This window comes from Carcharhinus amblyrhynchos, chromosome 2 (genome assembly GCF_965287045.1).
Source record: "Carcharhinus amblyrhynchos chromosome 2, sCarAmb.v2.hapA, whole genome shotgun sequence".
Taxonomy (NCBI): Eukaryota; Metazoa; Chordata; class Chondrichthyes; order Carcharhiniformes; family Carcharhinidae; genus Carcharhinus; species Carcharhinus amblyrhynchos.
Genome location: NC_137325.1, coordinates 78,451,249 through 78,471,362, shown reverse-complemented (window position 1 = coordinate 78,471,362; position 20,114 = coordinate 78,451,249). Strand labels below are relative to the sequence as shown.

General features: G+C 44.1%; 1 protein-coding gene across 1 annotated transcript in view; it reads left to right on the top strand.

Annotated features, from left to right (window-relative positions):
• Window positions 1-20,114, top strand: part of slc25a13 (solute carrier family 25 member 13) — a 195,486-nt gene that overhangs the window by 152,075 nt on the left and 23,297 nt on the right. The window contains exons 12-13 of the mRNA XM_080214583.1: window positions 11,545-11,597; window positions 14,644-14,724. Of these exons, the coding sequence (XP_080070709.1) occupies window positions 11,545-11,597; window positions 14,644-14,724 (134 nt within the window). The remainder of the gene's footprint in view (window positions 1-11,544; window positions 11,598-14,643; window positions 14,725-20,114) is intronic.

Below are 20,114 nucleotides of genomic sequence, written 5' to 3'. Positions count from 1 at the left end.
CACTACCTGAGGCTCAGTTGCCTCCAAATGTCTGATTAGGAATGTGAACAAAGACTGCCTCCCCAAGCAGTTCATAACTGATTTATATAATGTGTTGCGAAATGAGCTGAGACCCATGGGATTCTGTGGACACCTAATTCCATTGGCACTGTCGGTCACCATGGCTCTGTACTTCTAGGCCTCTTGGACTTTCCTGGCATTCACTGAAAATTTGTGTAGGATTTTGCAGTCAGCAACACATCAGTGAATCAAGGAGGCCACTGATGGTCAACAACTACGTACCGTACCGTATTGAACTGCCGAGTCAAGTAGAGTGGTCCATTGCCCTCGGAGCCATCAAGATTCCCTAAAACCCGCCAGCAGCTTTCATAAAAAAGACAACAGGATCCTTTGTTAAAGCCTGGTTAATTGAATCATTAAGGGAAGCAGGTGATGGGCATTTGAACTCCTACAAATTGTGGATAGTTAAGAATTTGGGTGTTGGTGAGGACTGGATGGAACCAATAAACTATCTCAGCAAGGAAAGACTTTGTGACTTGGTTTCGACTTCATCAGTCAGCTTGAATCTGGTTAAATTTTGGGAACAGAGAACAGTTAGCTATAGTTGAAGATTGGAAACTAAACTTAAAGATTGTAATTGGAGTTACTTTGGAGAAGAATGACTGAATCTAAGTATAAATGATAAACAATCAGGGTCTCGATTCCAGCATCTGCAGTAATTTGATTTTATATAAATAATCTGGGTTTGATTTTCTGCAGTTCTGTTACGCCAAACTGTATGAACAATGGAAAATGAAGTGAATATATGGACATGGGTTACATCATTACCAAAGAAAAAGTATAGCATGGCCTTGCCGCTTTCACTTCCTGACAGAAACAGGATCATGTGCAGGGTTTTCTCAGAGCTAGAATCTCATCATTTGGACACTGAGGAAGATTTAAATAATCTCCCAAAATTTATGGACAAAATTTATAAGAAAGATGATCTGCTAAATACATATGAGGCATGGGTCAGATTTTGATCAATTTAGAAAGATGTACAGCTGTTTCAGAGAAGACTGTATTGCGGAATTTAACAATCTCTGCAGGATTGCAGAAATTTTGGAGATCCCTAATTCAATGCTTGTTTTCAATTTGTTGGATTGTACTGAAGTATCAAAGATGGATAGGCTCCTAATTTTGTCTGGAATTAAATTTTCAGAAAGAGATTCTGGAACAGAGATTCATCTACAACCATTTTCATGGCATCAATGGAATCCTTGGCAGTAGCACATACAATGGAGGATTCAATTTCAGCAGGTTTCGGAACTGTTTAGATATGGGGTGCAAGTATCTACACAGAAGAAGAGTGACAAGTAAAATAAATGAGCATAAAGACTCTTTTGGTAGCTCTAGCAGAGAATAGGAATTGGGTAGCTATGGCAGAAGAATGAAATCCAGGAATAACCAAGGATGTTTCAAATGTGACTCGAAATATTATTATGCAATGAATTGTCCAAAACAGAATAACAGTTCTTTGGGGAAGGGGTGTTGGTGGGGTATACCTGGGGAAAGAATGTAGCAGCTGCATGGGTTCTGCCATTTTCTAGGTGCTTGTGGAAGGATGATTGTTAAGGTGATGTATGTTAGGGGGAAAGGGCTCTTAGGCTGGGGACTTTTGTTGTGTTCCAGGCAGTTGGGGTGGATGTCAAGTGGTATGTGTGTTGGAGAGTGATTCTATGGAAAAAGGTTCCCTGTTTCTTGGGTTTTCTGGCTGGGGAGATGTGCCGGTTCACGAGTAGGTCACCACATTGGGGGGGGGTTTTACTGTGGGGGAGATGTGGGGGGTAGTACTGACAGGAATGTTGGTGGGTGGGTAGGAGATTGGAGGGTTTCTTTTTTTATGTAGAGTGGGAAGATTTCCTAAATTTGGGGAGTTGTTCCAGGTCTGTGTGTTGTTTTTGGGGTCATTCAAGGGTAGGGGTCTGCATCCCTGGGTTAGGTTTGTTGGCTTCTGGAGGGTGGGGAAGGTCCTTCCCTCTGTAGAGGTTGGTCAGGGGGTTAAGTTCCATCAGCATGGAGTCAACTGCTTTGGTGAGTAACAAGATATTTTCTTCCATGTTTTGTTTTGGATTATTGCCCTTCTTCTATTATCCACCTTTGTTGGCTTTTGTTCATTGAGAGCAGGTTAGGTGTGCATCCAATTCAGGATGGGTTTGAAGTGGGGGGGGGAGGTGGAATTGTGTTCTGTTTTGCTTCTGTTCCTCTTTTCTTTCTTTTTGGCTCTTGTCCCCTTCCTTTTGTCTTTTGTGGTGTCTTGCCTTCAATGTAATGACTGACATACGTTCTGTTAGGTTCATTCCCTTCCCTCCATTGCCTCTGTTTGGAGAGTCCTGTTGGAAATGGGAGAGGTAGCTTGTCTATGTTGCAGTGTTAAAGTGTACATGGGGGAGGGGGGAAATTGGGGGTTGGGTTCAGCATGTGTGCGCTGGCAGTAAAATAACTTTGGGTTGGGAAGGTTTGGTGGGGGTGGGATGTGCGTATTAGGAGGGAGGTGTTATGTGGAGTTGGGGGTTGAGTTACAGTTAGCTTTTGTGATGGAATGAGGACGGAGAAGCCTATCCCATTTGGAACAAGGTACCAGAGCTAGTAGTAGACACGGGTGCAATTTTGTCTTTTAGACAGTTACTTGGGTAAGATGGTTATAGAAGGATATGGGCCAAACGTGGGCAATTAGCACTAGCTTAGTAGGTTAAAAAAAAGGGTAAACACAGTAAGAAGTCTCACAAGACCAGGTTAAAGTCCAACCAGTTTATTTGATAGTAAACTCTCAAGCTTTTGGAAACGCTGTTCCTTCGTCAGGTGTGTGGAAGGTTCTGATCAGAGAAGGGCACATAAAGGCGCACACAGTTTACAAAATACTGATTTAGAATGCATGCCTTTACAGCTAACCTGCTATTTAAGTCTTAAAGATGCAGACAGTGTGCGTGGAGATAGCATTAGGCATAGGTTAAAGAGATGTGTATTGTCTCCAGACAGGACAGTAAGTGAGATTTTACAAGCCCAGGCAAGACATGGGAGTCACTGATAGTGTGACGTGAACCCAAGATCCCAGTTGAGGTTGTCCTCGTGTGCGGAACTTGCTCAGCGACTCTGCGCTGTTGTGTTGTGAAGGCCGCCTTGGGGAACGCTTACCTGAAGATCAGAGGTCAAATGCCCATGACCACTGAAGTGTTTGTCAACAGGAAGGGAACAGTCTTGTCTCATGATTGTTGAGCGGTACAACAACGGATGAATGAACTTCGCTTGACAATCACCAGGCAAGACTGTTCCCTTCCTTTGGCAAACACTTTAGCGGTTATGGGCATTCGGCCTCTGATCTTTGGGTAAGCGTTCTCCAAGGCAGCCTTCACGACATGTGACAGCGTAGAGTCGCTGAGCAGAGACTGATAGCCAAGTTCCGCGCACATGAGGACAGCCTGAAACAGGATCTTGGGTTCATGTCGCACTATCGGTAACCGCCATGACTTGTCTGGACTTGCAAAATCTCACTTACTGTCCTGCCTGAAGACGATATGCATCTCTTTAACATATGCATAATGCTATCTCCAGTCACGTTGTCTGCATCTTTAAGACTTGAATAGCAGGTTAGCTGTAAAGACTTACATTCTAATCAGTATTCTGTAAACTGTGTGTCTTTATATGCCCTTCTCTGATCAGAACCTTCCACACACCTGACAAAGGAACAGCATTTCCGAAAGCTTGTGGGTTTACTATCAAATAAACTGGTTGGACTTTAACCTGGCCTTGTGAGACGACTTACTGTGTTTACCCCAGTCTGACGCTGGCATCTCCACATTAAAAAAAGGGGGGCGTGGACAAATTGGGCCAAAGGGCCTGTTTCTATGCTGTAAAACTCTGATTAGTACAGTGGACAGAGGGGAACTGGTGGATGTGGTGTTTTTAGATTTTCAGAAGGCGTTTGATAAGGTGCCTCACAAAAGGTTGCTGCCGAAGGTGGAGTTGGGGGTGAAGTGTTAGCGTGGATTGAGGATTGGCTATCTAATAAGAAGCAGAGAGTTGGAATAAATGGGTGCTTTTCTGGTTGGCATTTGGTGACTAGTGGCGTGCCACAGGGATCGGTGCTGGGACCTCAACTGTTTACCTTATACATCGACGATTTGGAGGAGGGGGCCGAGTGTAGGATAACAAAGTTTGCTGATGACACGAAGATGAGTGAGAAAGCAAATTGCGTGAGGACGTGGAAAGTCTGCAGAGAAATTTGGATAGGCTGTGAGTGGGCGAGGATCTGGCAGATGGAGTATAACATTGGCAAATGTGAGGTTATCCATTTTGGAAGAAATAATAGTAGAATGGAATATTATTTAAATAGTGAAAAGTTGCAACATGCTACTGTGCAGAGGAACCTGGGGGTCCTTGTGCACGAGTCGCAAAAACTCAGTCTGCAGGTGCAGCAGGTGATCAAGAAGGCGAATGGAATTTTGGCCTTTATCACGAGGGGGATAGAATATAAAAGCAGGGAGGTCTTGCTGCAACTATACAAGGCACTGGTGAGGCCGCAAATGGAGTACTGTGTGCAATTTTGGTCCCCTTATTTGCGAAAGGGTATATTGGCCTTGGAGGGAGTGCAGAGAAGGTTCACCAGATTGACACCGGAGATGAGGGGGTTAGCTTATGAGGAGAGATTGAGTAGATTGGGCCTGTACTCGTTGGAGTTTAGAAGGCTGAGGAGTGATCTTATAGAGACGTATAAGAAAATGAAGGGGCTAGATAGGGTAGAGGTAGAGAGATTCTTTCCGCTTAGAAAGGAAACCAGAACTAGAGGGCACAGCCTCAAAATAAGGTGGTGGGGGGGGTGGTGGAACAATTTAGAACAGAGTTGAGGAGGAACTTCTTCTGTCAGAGGGTAGTGAATCTCTGGAATTCTCTGCCCATTGAAATGGTGGAGGTTACCTTGTTGAATATGTTTAAGTCACGGGTAGATAGATTTCTGATCGGTAAGGGAGTTGAGGGTTATGGGGAACAGGTGGGTAAGTGGAACTGATCCACTTCAGATCAACCATGATCTTATTGAATGGCGGGACAGGCATGAGGGGCTAGATGGCCTACTCCTGCTCCTATTCCTTATGCTCTTATGACTCTGAGGAGCAATTCAGAAGCTGTGTGGGAGAATTAAAGGGGAATCATGATCTTTGAGATGGATTGCCTCTGGGCACAGTGACCCACAAAGGAAGTTCCTCCACCTTACTGAACATCAGCTTGCACAGTAAAAGCTGCTGAGAACCCACCTGGTGTAAGACTACCCCTATTTGTAAATAAAAAGCATTGGAGGTAGTCATCAATTGGCTATGTACTTTGTATACCCAATTCAGGAGCAATGTCAGGAAATTTTCCTCATCGCCAAGTAGATGCCAGTGTTGTGGCTGTTCTACGATAGCTAGGTGCGTGGCTAGGACTGGAATGTAAATTGTCAATACTGTTGCTGGAATGCTGTCAGAGCTATAGCCTAAGTATACAGTGTCTTCAGCCGTTTCTTGATTTAAGGAGGGAATCAAGTTGTCTGAAGACTGGCATCTGTGATGCCAGGACCTCAGGAGGAGGCCGGGATGGATTATCCACTCAACAGAGTTGACAGTGGTTTCAAATGATTCAGACTTTATCTTTTGCACTAATGTGCTGGGTTCTTCCATCACTGAGCATTTGGTGAACCACCACCTCTTTTAGTTGTTTAAATGCCCACCACCATTCATGACTCTAAGGCAGAATTGTGGTACTTCAAAACTGACTAGTTGACTATGGAATAGCTTTGTTCTGTCCAGTGCGTGTGGCTTCCGCTGCTTGGCACGCAAGTAGTCCTGCATTGGAGACTCATTTTTGAGGTTTCTGGATGTTGCTAGCATGTTATCCTTCACTCTTCATTGAAGCTGTCATGAAGATTATGAATTTAAGCCCTCACTCTGATAATGCAAAGTTGTGGAAGTAGTCGAGCAGTACTAATACCATAGTGATGGCCCTCAGGCTTATAAGAACATAAGAACATAAGAAATGGGAGCAGAAGTAGGCCATCTGGCCCCTCGAGCCTGCCCCGCCATTCAATAAGATCATGGCTGATCTGTCGTGGCTCAGTTCCACTTTCCCGCCCTCTCCCCATAACCCTTAATCCCCTCTCTTATCAAAAACCCATCAACCCGCTTCTTAAAAATATTTAGCGAGGCAGCCTCCACCACTTCAACGGGCAGAGAATTCCAGAGATTCACCACCCTTTGAGTGAAGAAGTTCCTCCTCAACTCCGTTCTGAACCGCCCCCCCTTTATCTTGAGGCTGTGCCCCCTAGTCCTACTGTCTTTTTTGAGCGGGAAGAGTCTTTCCACCTCTATCCTATCCATCCCATTCATCATCTTATACGTCTCAATGAGATCTCCCCTCATTCTTCTAAACTCTAACGAGTACAAGCCTAGTTTATTCAGCCTCTCCTCATAGCTCAACCCCCTCAACTCCGGTATCAGCCTAGTAAACCTCCTCTGCACTCCCTCCAAGGCCAAAATATCCTTGCGCAGGTGCGGCGCCCAAAACTGCACACAGTACTCCAGCTGCGGCCTCACCAATGCCCGATACAGCTGCAGCAAGACCTCCCTACTTTTATATTCAATCCCCCTCGCTATGAAGGCCAGCATCCCATTCGCCTTCCTGACCACCTGCTGCACCTGCAGGCTGGGTTTTTGCGACTCATGCACAAGGACCCCGAGGTCCCTCTGCACCGTCGCCTGCTGCAGTTTTTCGCCACGTAAGTAATAGTCAACAAACATCCATTGAAATTCCCAGCACAGATTTATTTTCAACTGGAGTCTGTTGTTTCCCAAAATTGAAAAAGCAGTGAATTTAAATGACTTTATAGTTCAAAGATGTTATTCACCTTTTTATGCACATTCATGTTTACTCTTAACAATCCCAAAGAGCGCCTGACCTCTCCAAAGGAGTCTCTGACATCCTTAGAGTATTCTGGCATATTTAGATCATTTCCAGAAACTTATAAATCCTAGGAGTTGTGCACCAAGAAATATTGGTGACAAAAATTGCTTCTAAATGTAAGCAGCTGCACTATTAATTCTGTTAAACGTACCACTGCCTCCAAGAACTATGGATTTGCAGAACATATCCTGTCCTTGTTCCTCCCCTGCCTTCCCAGTGAAAATGTTGCATGCTAGATACAGGGGTGTTCAGAGCTCCAATGCCATTTTTGATAAGACATTTATTACCCATCCCAAGTTTCCTTTGAGAAGGTGGTGGTGAACTGCTTGCTTGCTTGAACTGTAGCAATCCCTGAGCTGTAAGTTCACCTGCAGTGCTTAGGAGGGAGTGCTAGGATTTAGACCCATGACAGTGAAAGAACGGTGATATTTTTCCAAGTCAAGAAGGTGAGAGACTTGAAAGGGAATTTCTAGGTGCTAGTGTTCCCGGGTATCTGCTGTCTTTGTCCTTTTTAGATGGTAGCGGTCAAGGGTTTGGAAGGTGCTGCCTTAGGAGTCTTAGTGAGTTCTGACTGTCCATCTTGTAGATGGTTCACATGGCTGCCACTCTTCCTCAGTGGTGAAGGGATAGAATGTTTGTACATGGCATATGTATGAAGCGGGCTACTTTATCCTGGATTATGTCGAGCTGCCTAAATTCTTAAATGTTGTTGGAGTTGCATTCATCCAAGCAAGTGGAGAGTATTCTATCACACACCTGACTTGTGTTGTGTAGATAGTGAGCAGCTTTGATGAACGGTCATCTGGACTCGAAATGTTGGCTCTTTTCTCTCCTTACAAGTGCTGCCAGATCTGCTGAGATTTTCCAGCATTTTCTCTTTTGGTTTCAGATTCCAGCATGCACAGTAATTTGCTTTTATCCTGAGAGAGACAGAACACTGCATCCACCCTGAAGTAAAAACACCTCCCAACTAAAGCTGAGAGTGAGTCCTCGGATTCCTCATTGGAGGAACCACCTGACTTTGACTTGTCAATCAATCATCCGCCAACAATTCAGGCTCATAAAAATCCCAGATACTGCATGAGGCCCCGAGTAAACATAAACAAAACCCCAACTAAGCAGCACTAAAAGCACATCTGAACAGGCAGTCAATGCAACAACGAAAACAAAAGGCTGGCTTACAAATTGCAGAGAACATGATTTTTAAGTACATAAGAACATAAGAAATAGGAGCAGGAGTAGGCCATCTAGCCCTTCGAGCCTGCCCCGCCATTCAATAAGATCATGGCTGATCTGTCGCTGCTCAGTTCCACTTTCCCGCCCTCTCCCCATAACCCTTAATCCCCTCTCTCATCAAAAACCCATCAACCCGCGTCTTAAAAATATTTAGCGAGGCAGCCTCCACCACTTCAACGGGCAGAGAATTCCAGAGATTCACCACCCTTTGAGTGAAGAAGTTCCTCCTCAACTCCGTTCTAAACCGCCCCCCTTTTATCTTGAGGCTGTGCCCCCTAGTCCGATTGTCTTTTTTGAGTGGGAAGAGTCTTTCCACCTCTATCCTATCCATCCCATTCATCATCTTATACGTCTCAATGAGATCTCCCCTCATTCTTCTAAACTCTAACGAGTACAAGCCCAGTTTATTCAGCCTCTCCTCATAGCTCAACCCCCTCAACTCCGGTATCAGCTTAGTAAACCTCCTCTGCACTCCCTCCAAGGCCAAAATATCTTTGCGCAGGCGCGGCGCCCAAAACTGCACACACTACTCTAGCTGCAGCCTCACCAATGCCCTATACAGCTGCAGCAAGACCTCCCTACTTTTATATTCAACACTTCCCTTAAAGGTGAAGTACTATCGCAGTTATTCACCACAGGATTCTAACCTGTGTTTGCAGCCACTATGTGTAGGACTAGTCCAGTTTAGTTTCTGGGCAATGGTAACCCCCAGGAACTTGTTAGTGGAGGATTCAGCAATGGTAATGCCATTGACTGTCAAGGGTCAATGGTTAGATTCTCTCTTATTGGAAATGGTATTTGCTTGGCACTTGTGTGGCATGAATGTTACTTGTCAGCCCAAGCCTGAATATTTTGCAGGGCTTGCCCAATTTGGACATGGACTGCTCCATTTTCTGGGGAGTCACAAAGAGTGCTGAATATTGTGCAATCATCAGCAAACATCCCCACTTGTGACCTTATTTTGGAAGGAAGGTTACTGATGAAGCAGTTGAAGATGGTTGGGCCTAGGACACTACCCTGAGGAATTCCTGCAGTCATGTCCTGGAACTGAGGTGATTTACTTCCAACCATCATAACCATCTTCCTTTGTGCCAGATATGCCTCCAACCATTGGGGGTTTTCCCCTGATTCCCTTTGATTCTAGTTTTGCTAGAGCTCCTTGGTGCCATACATGATCAAATGCTGCCTTGATGTCAAGTGTAGTCACTTACCTCACCTCTGGAGTTCAGCTCTTTTGTCAAGGTTTAAACCAAGGCTGCTGAGTGACTCTGGTGGATCCCAGACCGGACGTCTATGAGCAGGCTATTGCTACGCAAACGAAAGGACTGTTGCCCCCTTCCATCACTTTACTAATAATCAAGAGTACAAAGACAATGCAGTAATTGTCAGGTTGGATTTGTCCTGGTTGCTGTGTATAGAGATATCTGGATAGTTTTCTACATTGCTAGGTAGATGCCACTGTTATAGCTATACTGGAACAGTTTGGTGAGGGGCGCAGCAAGATCTGTAGCACAAGTCTTAAGTACTATTGCCACAGTATTATCAGGGGCCATAGCCTTTGCAGTATCCAGTGCCTTCAGCTATTTCTTGAAATTGTGCAATAAATCAAATTTGACATCTGATGCTGGGGACTTCCGGAGCTGTTTCAGAGGTGAACATCAACTATTTAAAACTACATGTACTCACTGTAGTTAGGATGCAATTAAGTGATCCATACTGGATTGTTGGGAGAGGCTGATCTCCCCTTCCCCACAGGAGCAATTTCTGTCCTCCTCAGCCAGGTCAGCTGCAGCCTCCTCAACTTGTGAGAGGTGAAAGATGCTGGCTGTCTGTACTTTTAAATATTTATTTTGCACCGACTTAGCCTTTGTGAAGACATAAGCGAGGCATGTGATCAAACTGAATGGAGCAGAGGTTGGGTGAAATCCATGACCCTGTGAATAGAAACATATAAGATTATGAAGGGAATAGATAAGATAGAAGCAGGGAAGTTGTTTCCACTGACGGGTGAAACTTGAACTAGGGGACATGGCCTCGAAATAAGGGGCGGGGGGGGTGGGGTGCGCAGATTATGACTGAACCGAGGAGGAACTACTTCACCCAAAGGATTGTAAATCTGTGGAATTCCCTGCCCAGTGAAGCAGTTGAGGCTATCTCATTGAATATTTTTAAGGCAAGAATAGATACATTTTTGAACAGTAACGAATTGAGGGTTATGGTAAGCAGGTGGGTAAGTAGAGCTGAGTCCATGAAAAGATCACCCATGATCTTATTGATTGGTGGAAGAGGCTCGAAGGACCAGATGGCCTACTCCTGCTCCTAGTTCTTGCGTTGTCTGCAGTGAGCCCTCCCCAGAATGGCCACAGGAGAGGATGTGGGCAACTTAAGGATGGGATGTTGGTGATGTTAAAATCTTCATGATGTACCTCCCTCTAATGGATGTGTGAGACTGTGAAGAGAATGGTTGTTTGACTATATGGTGCTATGATAACTGTTTGATATTGGAGAGTGTTGAAGAATGGCTTACCTTGGCAGAGCAGATGAGTAAATAAGCAATTTCCTGCCCTTGATGGTGCTTTGGGTGTAGTTGGCAGCTGTGTTAACCTCTTAGGGGATGGCCTTGCAGACCAGAAATGTAATGTTTGGGTGCTTTCTTGACCCATTCCTTGGGTACAGGACATGCCTATGAGCCCAGACCCCTTTGATCAATGCCTCAAGGGTCTGGTGAGGAGTTGCTGCTGCCTTGAGGCTGCTTGTCTTATTCTTCTGGATTCCTGACATGTTTCAAGACAGGTGATTGGGGGGGGTGTCAGAGGTCAGAGGTCAGATGTATGCATTGGACTGGCGTTTAAATATGGGGCCCGTGCCCAAACCTTTCAATCCACCAAATTATATCAGGCAGTCAAATTGCTCCTGACCCACCAGGCAATTTGGCCCGAAACTTACCTGTATATAATTAATGGACCTTCAAGATTGGAATCGGCTGCAAGCTGTTCTGAACAGTAGGAAGGGTTCCCACAGAACCACCCGCTGCCACTCATCATCTCAAAACTGGAAAATTCTGCCCTTGTTGCCCTTTTTTAGTGTAGATTGATAATTTTGCGCAATTTGTTATTTCCATTTTCTAGCACTACAGTTTTTCTTTCTATCTGAGACATGTCTGCTGCTTTGAAGAAATAAAACGCGCTTAAAGAAACTCGGAACTGCTGCTGTTCCTGGTTGCTTTTCATTGACTGCTAGATTTGAGCCAAAATAATAGAGTAGCTTTTTTCCCCATTAGGGAGATACATTTACAGTGATAGCAATAAATCTATTTTTTTGTGTCTGATTCCAAAATAGGTTTATTACCACAGCTGATGGGTGTGGCACCAGAAAAAGCTATAAAACTCACTGTAAGTGATGTAAATGAGTTCTTTAATATGCTACAATGCAAAATATATGTCTTTGAAAGTTTTCTTGTCCATTGGTGCTGTATCTGAATTTGTAGTTAAATACAGAGACACTGTGATGCATGTTCATATTGAATGTTTTGTAGCATTTATCAGTAAGCACCAGTAACTTAACTTTGCCACAAAAACCTTAAATATAAATATAAATATAGCCAGTTAAATTTAATTTGATTAATTTCATTAACCTTTGTTTCCTAAATTTTAGTATAAACTTTCGTTCAGAATATATAAAATCAAATTTCACAATGTACAAATTACATTTGGAATCTTAGTTGTGCAACACTTAAGGACCTCACCCCACTATCACTGTAGTAATGCAACTGTGTTCAGAGGGATTCGCCATGCAGGGAGTACAAAAGCAACCCTTGGCTTGTTTGCTTGTGGGTCCCCAGGCGAACATAATGTAAGAACATAAGAAATAGGAGCAGGAGTAGGCCATCTAGCCCCTCGAGCCTGCCCCGCCATTCAATAAGATCATGGCTGATCTGTCGTGTCTCAGTTCCACATTCCCACCCTCTCCCCATAACCTTAATCCCCTTGCCTATCAAAAACCTATCGACCCGCGTCTTAAATATGTTTAGCGAGGCAGCCTTCACCACTTCAACGGGCAGAGAATTCCAGAGATTCACCACCCTTTGAGTGAAGAAGTTCCTCTTCAACTCCGTTCTAAACCGCTCCCCCCCCCCCCCCCCCCCCCACCCCTTTTCTTGAGGCAGTGCCCTCTAGTCCTACTGTCCTTTCTGAGCGGGAAGAGCCTCTCCACCTCTATCCTATCCGTCCCATTCATCATCTTATATGTCTCAATGAGATCTCCCCTCACTCTTCTAAACTCTAACAAGTACAAGCCTAGTTTATTCAGCCTCTCCTCATAGCTCAACCCCCTCAACTCTGGCATCAGCCTAGTAAACCTCCTCTGCACTCCCTCCAAGGCCAAAATATCCTCGCGTAAGTGCGGCGACCAAAACTGCACACAGTACTCCAGCTGTGGCCTCACCAGTGCCCTGTACAGTTGCAGCAAGACCTCCCTACTTTTATATTCAATCCCCCTCGCTATGAAGGCCAGCATCCCATTTGCCTTCCTGACCACCTGCTGCACCTGTAGGCTGGGTTTTTGCGACTCATGCACAAGGACCCCGAGGTCCCTCTGCACCGTCGCACGCTGCAGTTTTTTGCCACGTAAGTAATAGTCCTTCCTACCATTATTCCTACCAAAGTGGACAACCTCACGTTTGCCAACATTAAATTCCATTTGCCATTTCCTGGCCCATTCGCCCAGCCTATCTAGATCCTTCTGCAGACTCTCCACACCCTCCGCGCAATTTGCCATTCCACCAATCTTGGTGTCATCAGCAAATTTCGACACCATACACTCGGTTCCCTCCTCAGATCATCTATATAAATGGTAAGTAGTCCCTAGTTCAAAGGCACTTGATGTTTTATCAGGGACCCATCATCAGGAGGTGGGGGGAGGGGGTGTGCTGTTGAAAACCAGCCCCCGTACCCTTGCTGTTGACCCCTCTCTCTCCCACATCTCCACAACCGCTGCTGTGTCGCAGCGCCAGGGACCCAGGTTCAGTTCCGGCCTCGGGTTGTTGTCTGTGTGGAGTTTGCATATTCTCCTACTGTCTGCGTGGGTTTCCTCCAGGTGCTGTGGTTTCGTCCCAAAGTCCAAAAATGTGTAGGTTAGGTTGACCATGCTAAATTGACCCTTATGTCAGGGGATTAGCAGGGTAAATATGTGGTGTTACAGGAATAGGACCTGGGTGGGATTATGGTTGGCGCATAATTCGATGGGCCGAATGGCCTTCTGCACTGTAGGGATTCTATGAATCTGTGATCCCCTTTGAAAGACCTTCCTATTATCACTCACATGCCTGGGCCACTTCTCAGTCCAAGGCTTTGGGTCAGTGTCATACTAACATCAGCCACCACCTCCTTTGGTGGTGCTGTTGAGTTCAGAAGAGTTGCAGATTTCTGATTGACTGCAGCCATGGCAGGTGGCACTTCGGTCCCCTCCATCTCGTCCCCCATGGTCCTTGATCCTGGGGAAAGACCCACCTCTGGCTTGTTAAGTGCCAAAGTGTGGTAATGTAAAGGTCATGCCAGTTGCCCTGCTGGCAGCCAAAACCCATCACCTCCACAAGATTCCCCTCTCAAAATGTATTCATCCACTACTTTTCTGATTGTTTTGCCTTTTCCTTGTTCTAAAATTGAACAATTAAGGCCAAAATATTCATGGTAGAGGTTTGAATTGGGAAGTCCTGTCCTGAGAGCTGCTGTCAATCAGAAACCAGCCAATCATAGGCTGGTAACTCTTTTAAATGATAGTGCCAGACTTAATTGGCGTGGAGGCAGAAAGGGGGCTGCCTTCACCCTCTTGTCTGATCGAATGCTCCCCCATCATGGGAGAGGACACAAGATTCCACCCTCGTTGTTGACTTCAAACTCTCTCAGGTCACTCATCCATCTGGAGTATTACGTTTTACTCGCTGAACCTGCTGAATCCCCAACTTCATGGGAAGTACCATTTGCGTGTTTTTTCGTCTTCCACAGTAGCTATTCTGCTTCTTGCCTGAGTGCTATTGCCAATTTGTACCAGGTTTAAAGAAAGTTTCATGCTGTAGGCTCATATCCATTTTAATGAGACTGCCTGAACTCATTGGACAAGGACCGTTATGACCATTATATATAGATTTTCATTCACCATTTTGAATCCAGGTTCCAAAAATGAAAAGCAGTGACTCGCAATAAATACAATATCGTAGAAGTGATACTTTGGTATCTTGCTCAAGGAACCATTTTTTGTCTGTGATAAGCTAAGCAAGCTGTTTGTGAGAAAAAGACAGTTGAGTACCTAAATAGTGTTAAGATACAAGGGAAAATTCACTATTTAAAAGATTACTTTTCTACTCTGTTACTGTTAACAATTCAGCATGAATAGATTTGGAGATTTATAAAATCTATTTCAAAATATTTTATTTCATTTCAGATGAATGATTTTGTAAGAGACAGATTTTATAAAAAGGATGGATCCATCCCTCTTGCAGCAGAAATATTCGCTGGTGGTTGTGTGAGTATTGGACTTATTGATCTCCTGTAGTAATTTTCATGGACAAAAGTTTTTAAAATCTCTTCCCTTCCTGTAACTATAGTTGTTTTATATTCATATTGAAGGGGTACTCACATTGTTAGCTCCTGATATGCAGATCTAACATAGCAGATGGTAATTATAATGTGTATTTGCTAGATTTTATAAGACCAACCATTTAGGATGGGGTAATATGTGAGTGTTGATGCTTTGATTAACTTGGAGTCTATATAAGATAGAGCTCAGGAAAGGCAGAACAAGGACTGATGAAATTGTAAGAAGAAATATTTACGTTTATATATCGCCTTTACAGCCTCAGGACACCCCTATGAGCTTTACATCAATGACATATGTTACAAATGTGGTTCTTATCATTATGTTGGAAATGTTGCAGCCGTTCGTATACAGCAAAGTTCTGCAAACAGCAATGAGATAATGACCTGATGATCTGATGTTGGATAGGGTTGTAATGTTTGCCAGGAAACTTGAGAGAAATCCTCTGTTCTTCTTTGAAATAATTCCGTGGAACCTGAGAGGGCAGACAAGATCTTAATTTACCGTCTCATCCAAAGATGGCACTCTGACAATGTAGTGCTCGTTTAGTATTGAATTAGATTTTGTACTCAAGTCTGGACTTAGAGTTGAGTCCACAAAATCCTGACCTAATGGTGAGTGCTATCATTGAACTGCAGCTATATGGATTTCAGCATTGGTAGGACAAAGTTAAGTGTGGGACGTGAAGCTATGGAATGAATAGGTGATTTTGGTGATGACTGAGTGTGGAGTTTCAAGCTAAACTTCATGCTGGACAGCCTCTGAGATTTGTTGCTGCTTGGCTTTAAGCAAGCAGTTGGGGAAAGGAATGAAATCACTCTCAGTAGAGAATATGTTGTCTGCAGCAGTTGTCCATGTACAGGAGACCTGGGTGTTCCTGTCCCTGACTGCAGCAGGGACATGTCAGTGAGCTGTTCCCACTAAATCTAATCCAGACCTGTGTCCCTCTGAGGCATGTGTCTACATTGCTGGAGGGTGTAAGTAAATACTGTGACATATCTCGAGTCCCCTTGTCCAGAGACATGCTTTGGGGGCCTGGACTGCTACTCACATGTTTGGCTGATCATAATCTACTGGTGCCAACAAGAAAGAAGAGTTTCAGAGGATGAACTTAAGCTACGTCAGTGTATATCTGACACACTTTGATTGTTAGGATTTGATTGAGCCGCGATCCATACTAGGTTGTTGGGAGAGTCCAATCTCTGCTTTGCCGGAAGAGTGATCCCTGTCCTCCCCAGCAAGATCAGCTGCAACTTCTTAGGATTATGAGGACGAGGATCTTTGCTGTCCCTCCCCAGTTTGGGCTGCTGTCACTTGTCATTTTCCTGCTGGCCCTTATGAAGATTGAAAAACAGCATGTGACAAGCAGGCATGGGGCAAAAATTGGAATGTAAGCAACATGATAGTTGGGATGTGGTAATGTAAAAGTGTCTGTGAGATAATATGTTGATATGTTGCCCCTGCATGGTCACTAGTCATGCTGACCTCTTGACCAACAGTCTCCCAGGCCGGAAAGATGACATTTGGGTGCTGCTTTGAACCATCCAGTGAGTAGAGGACGTAATCTGCACCCAGACTCTACAGATCAAGGTGTCGAGGGCCTAATGGTTGAAGTGGTGTGCTGCTGCCGCCTTAGCATTTGCTGATTGTTGGATGCTATGCTGATAAGTCTACTGGCGACAAGTGGGTTGGAGAGAGTGATATGGGTGTGCTGGATTTGCATTTAAATATAGCAATTGGACCTTTGAGCTGATGGCGGGTAGGCAAATCAGCCCCTGCCCTGCAAAGTGCTTTGGAAACTTACCCATGCATAATTAATGAGGCTCTATGTGCAGAGTTGGGTGCAAGATCACATCATCCTGGCATCACCCAAACTGTCCACCACCACAGTGATTCAGAAGAATTGAGAATTCTGACCGTTGAGTCTGCAGAATGTATTTGACTTGAAATTTATAGTTTATACTTAACATTTTAAACTTATAGTTCTACTGTTAGTTTTTAATTATATATTAGGTTGCCAGTTTCATAATTGCCTTTTTCAGTAAGTAATCAACACTTTACTGTTGGTGAAACCTTGCGTATAGTATTTCAACACAAGGCGCTAATTACAGTAAAGAACTGCAATTTGTTCATTTTTATTTTATTTTTATTTATTTTGCTCAGCGGGATATCTGGAACATGAGAGCCCACCACCACTTTGCCTGTAGCAAATTACCAAAATACCTGTATAGGCTGGGTTTTTGTTCAGCCAACATGGAGCAGAATTTAATTTCCCCCTCCACTAGTAGTGGCTTAGGATGAAAGGGGTACATATATTTTGAGTGGGAAGGCTTGCGATGGAGAACCTGTCATCTTCCTGACTCACCCTGATGAAGTTAAGGGTGGGAAAATCAAGGAGGGAATTCCTGTCTGGAAGTAAGCTGGGCCCTTAAGTGGCTGATTAATCCCTCTGGGGCTCCTGGAAATGGCTCTGGCAGGATTGCTGGTGGATTGCACCATCACCACCAGGGCCGTTGAATTCAGTGCATGACTGACCTTGTTGTCTAGCAGGTATGCAGCAGTATTAGCCAACTAAAACTGCTATCCTTACAGAAAAACATCACCCTTAGGTTTCCCTTGCTTCCCCCATCCAGAATTATTTTGTTCATTAGGCTGCTAGCATGAAGAGTTACCTGAATCTGAATAGAAAGAATCTTAACCATCATTAAGTGATGTTAAGGATCTTAATGAGTCAGACACACAAGTCATCAGCAATACTTCGGATGTGTGGAATTTGCATCTTAGATTAATTATTTACCATAGAACATGTAGCCTGTTTTATCCTGAGGCAGTGACGATGGAGGGGATGAAATTGATAGTAGGTATGGAGTTGTGGAAAATATTGATTTTTCCTCCTTGATTAATTGGTGAAAATTGTGGCTTATCTAACTCGAGCAGCCTAAAAAGAGAAAGGGAATAAGAGCGACAAGCCAAAAAAGAATAGAAGGCAAGGAGAGAGAAACTAAGGAAGAGGAGGAATGATGCAAAAAGAAACAAGGATTTAAGAAATGATATATGGGGAAAGAGAGAAAGACCATGTGATAGGGAAGAAGGCCACAAGTGAGGGAAAGAAGAAATATTGTGCGAAAGCGGCAATGAGAGTGGATAACTGGAATGAGGAGGAATGAATGAATGAGGAAAAACAGAAGGAATGAGAGAAAATAAAGAAAATCTAAGAGCGCAAAAGGGAAAGGCATACCCAAAGAGAATGGATTACATAATAAATTGATTGAAAGAAGAAATATGAGAAATAGGAAGAAGTGAAGAAGGGGCAAGTAAGGCAGAAGGAAATAGAACAGGGCATGAGAAAATGCTATCCAAATTTCAACTAAGTTTGCGGAAACCAAGTATGTAAAAAGCCACATCGATCGAAGAAATGTTGTAGTTGATTATATGATGTACTTTAGCATGTAAAAGATCAGTGAACAGAATTTAATTCTATGGACTATAATGTTCTTTTCTAGTGTGAGAGACTTGCTCCTCGCTCATTCACTCTCCTTGTTACTATGGGCTGACTTTGTGGATCTTGCTCAAGGGTCAGAACTGGTGGAGATCTTGGTCAGTTTCATGGGGGAAGTCTGATGGTATTAAGGGCTCTTTAGGCACTTATTGTTCACTGTCAGGCCTTCCCTGGGATTTGGGATCCCAGCAACAGATATCTTGCCTGCCAGATCTGTTACATAATCAGATGCCAGCAGCTCTCCATTACTTGTCAGCAGATCACCTGCTGGCATTATGCCCACCAGAGGCCCTGGACAACATGACAAAAGTGAATGAAGGTGGGATGGAACGATGGATTGGAAAGAGGAGGCAAGAACAAGCTGGTAACTTTCAGAGCTTTCTTATGTTTCTTGTATTTCTTATGTTCTTAGAGCCAATCCCCTTTTCCAATGCTGGTCCCCTCAGTCTGAACTATACCTGATTTGAGGGACATCCTCACTCACCATCATCAACCCGCAAACTGGACTGAATTTCTGAATAGCTTTCAAGCAGCACAGTAAAACTGTGGCTCCCACTTAATTCCCAAGTCACCACTGAATGGCAGTGGGCTCAGCAATAATGGCTGTCAATCAGCTGGTTAAAGAGCCTAATTGCATCCGGCCAGTGGCAGTTAGGAATTCTGTGGCAGTATTTTCCACCCTCTTGATCAGATCAGGTTTTGCTGCTGCTGGGACGGAGTGTCTCTCCTATGATTAACTGTCCTGCAGCCATGGTGCCCACCAAGACAGCTACGTTAAACTAAATTCAGCCCTATATGTTCAAGCCCAATGCCTAAAAGCTATGTTTACATGTTAAGAACCTCAGAGGCCCTACTATGAGAATCTTTGCAGACCTGCCATTAGGCTTAATGCCTCTGATGTACATAGCATTGTTCATGCTGTTTCAAATACTACTTTTTACACAAATCCATCTTCCAGCCTGATCCTAGATTTTGCCTTTGATAGATGGAGAACCTTTTAATTTGATGCCATGGAATCCTGAACCATGTAAGAAAATTATTTGGATATATCTTAGATTTGTAATTTAGAGACATTTGCAGCACAGAAGGAGACCATTCAGCCCTAATAATAGAAAAAAGTGCCTTTCTGTCCCCACTATCTGTGCCCTTCATAATTTTGTACACTTCTATCAGGTCCCCTCAATCTTCACTGCTGCAAGGAAAATAGTTCCAGCCTGTCTAATCTTTCCTCATAACTCAGACCCTGCAGCCCAGGCAGTATCTTTCTAAATCTCTTCAGCAATATCTCCAGTGCAATCATATCCTTCCTATAATGTGGTTTTCTAGTATGTAGTTCCAGTATGACCTTTCTGCTCTTTTGTGCCTTGGTTAATAAAGGCAAGTATCCAATGTGCTATCTTAATGACCTTATCTATCTACCTGACCTGCCACTTCCAGGGATCGATGGATCTACACTTCAGGGTCCCTCTGATCTTCAGTAATTTCCAGGGTTCTACCATTCGCAGTTAGCCTTCCCCATGTGCATTACCTCACCCTTTTCAGGGTTTTCCATTTCCCACTGCTCTGCCCATCTGACCAATCCATCAACATTCTGCTGCAGTCTACAGTTATTCCCTTCACTGTTTACCACCTTTTCAATTTTTACGTCACCTGCAAACTTCTTGATCATACCCCCTACATTTAAATCCAAATCATGAATGTACACCACAAGTAGCAAGGGCCTTAGCACTGAGCCCTGCGATACCCCACTGGAAACAGACTTCCAGGCACAGAAATATCCCTGTATCATCACCCTCTGCTTCCTGCCTCTCAGCCACTT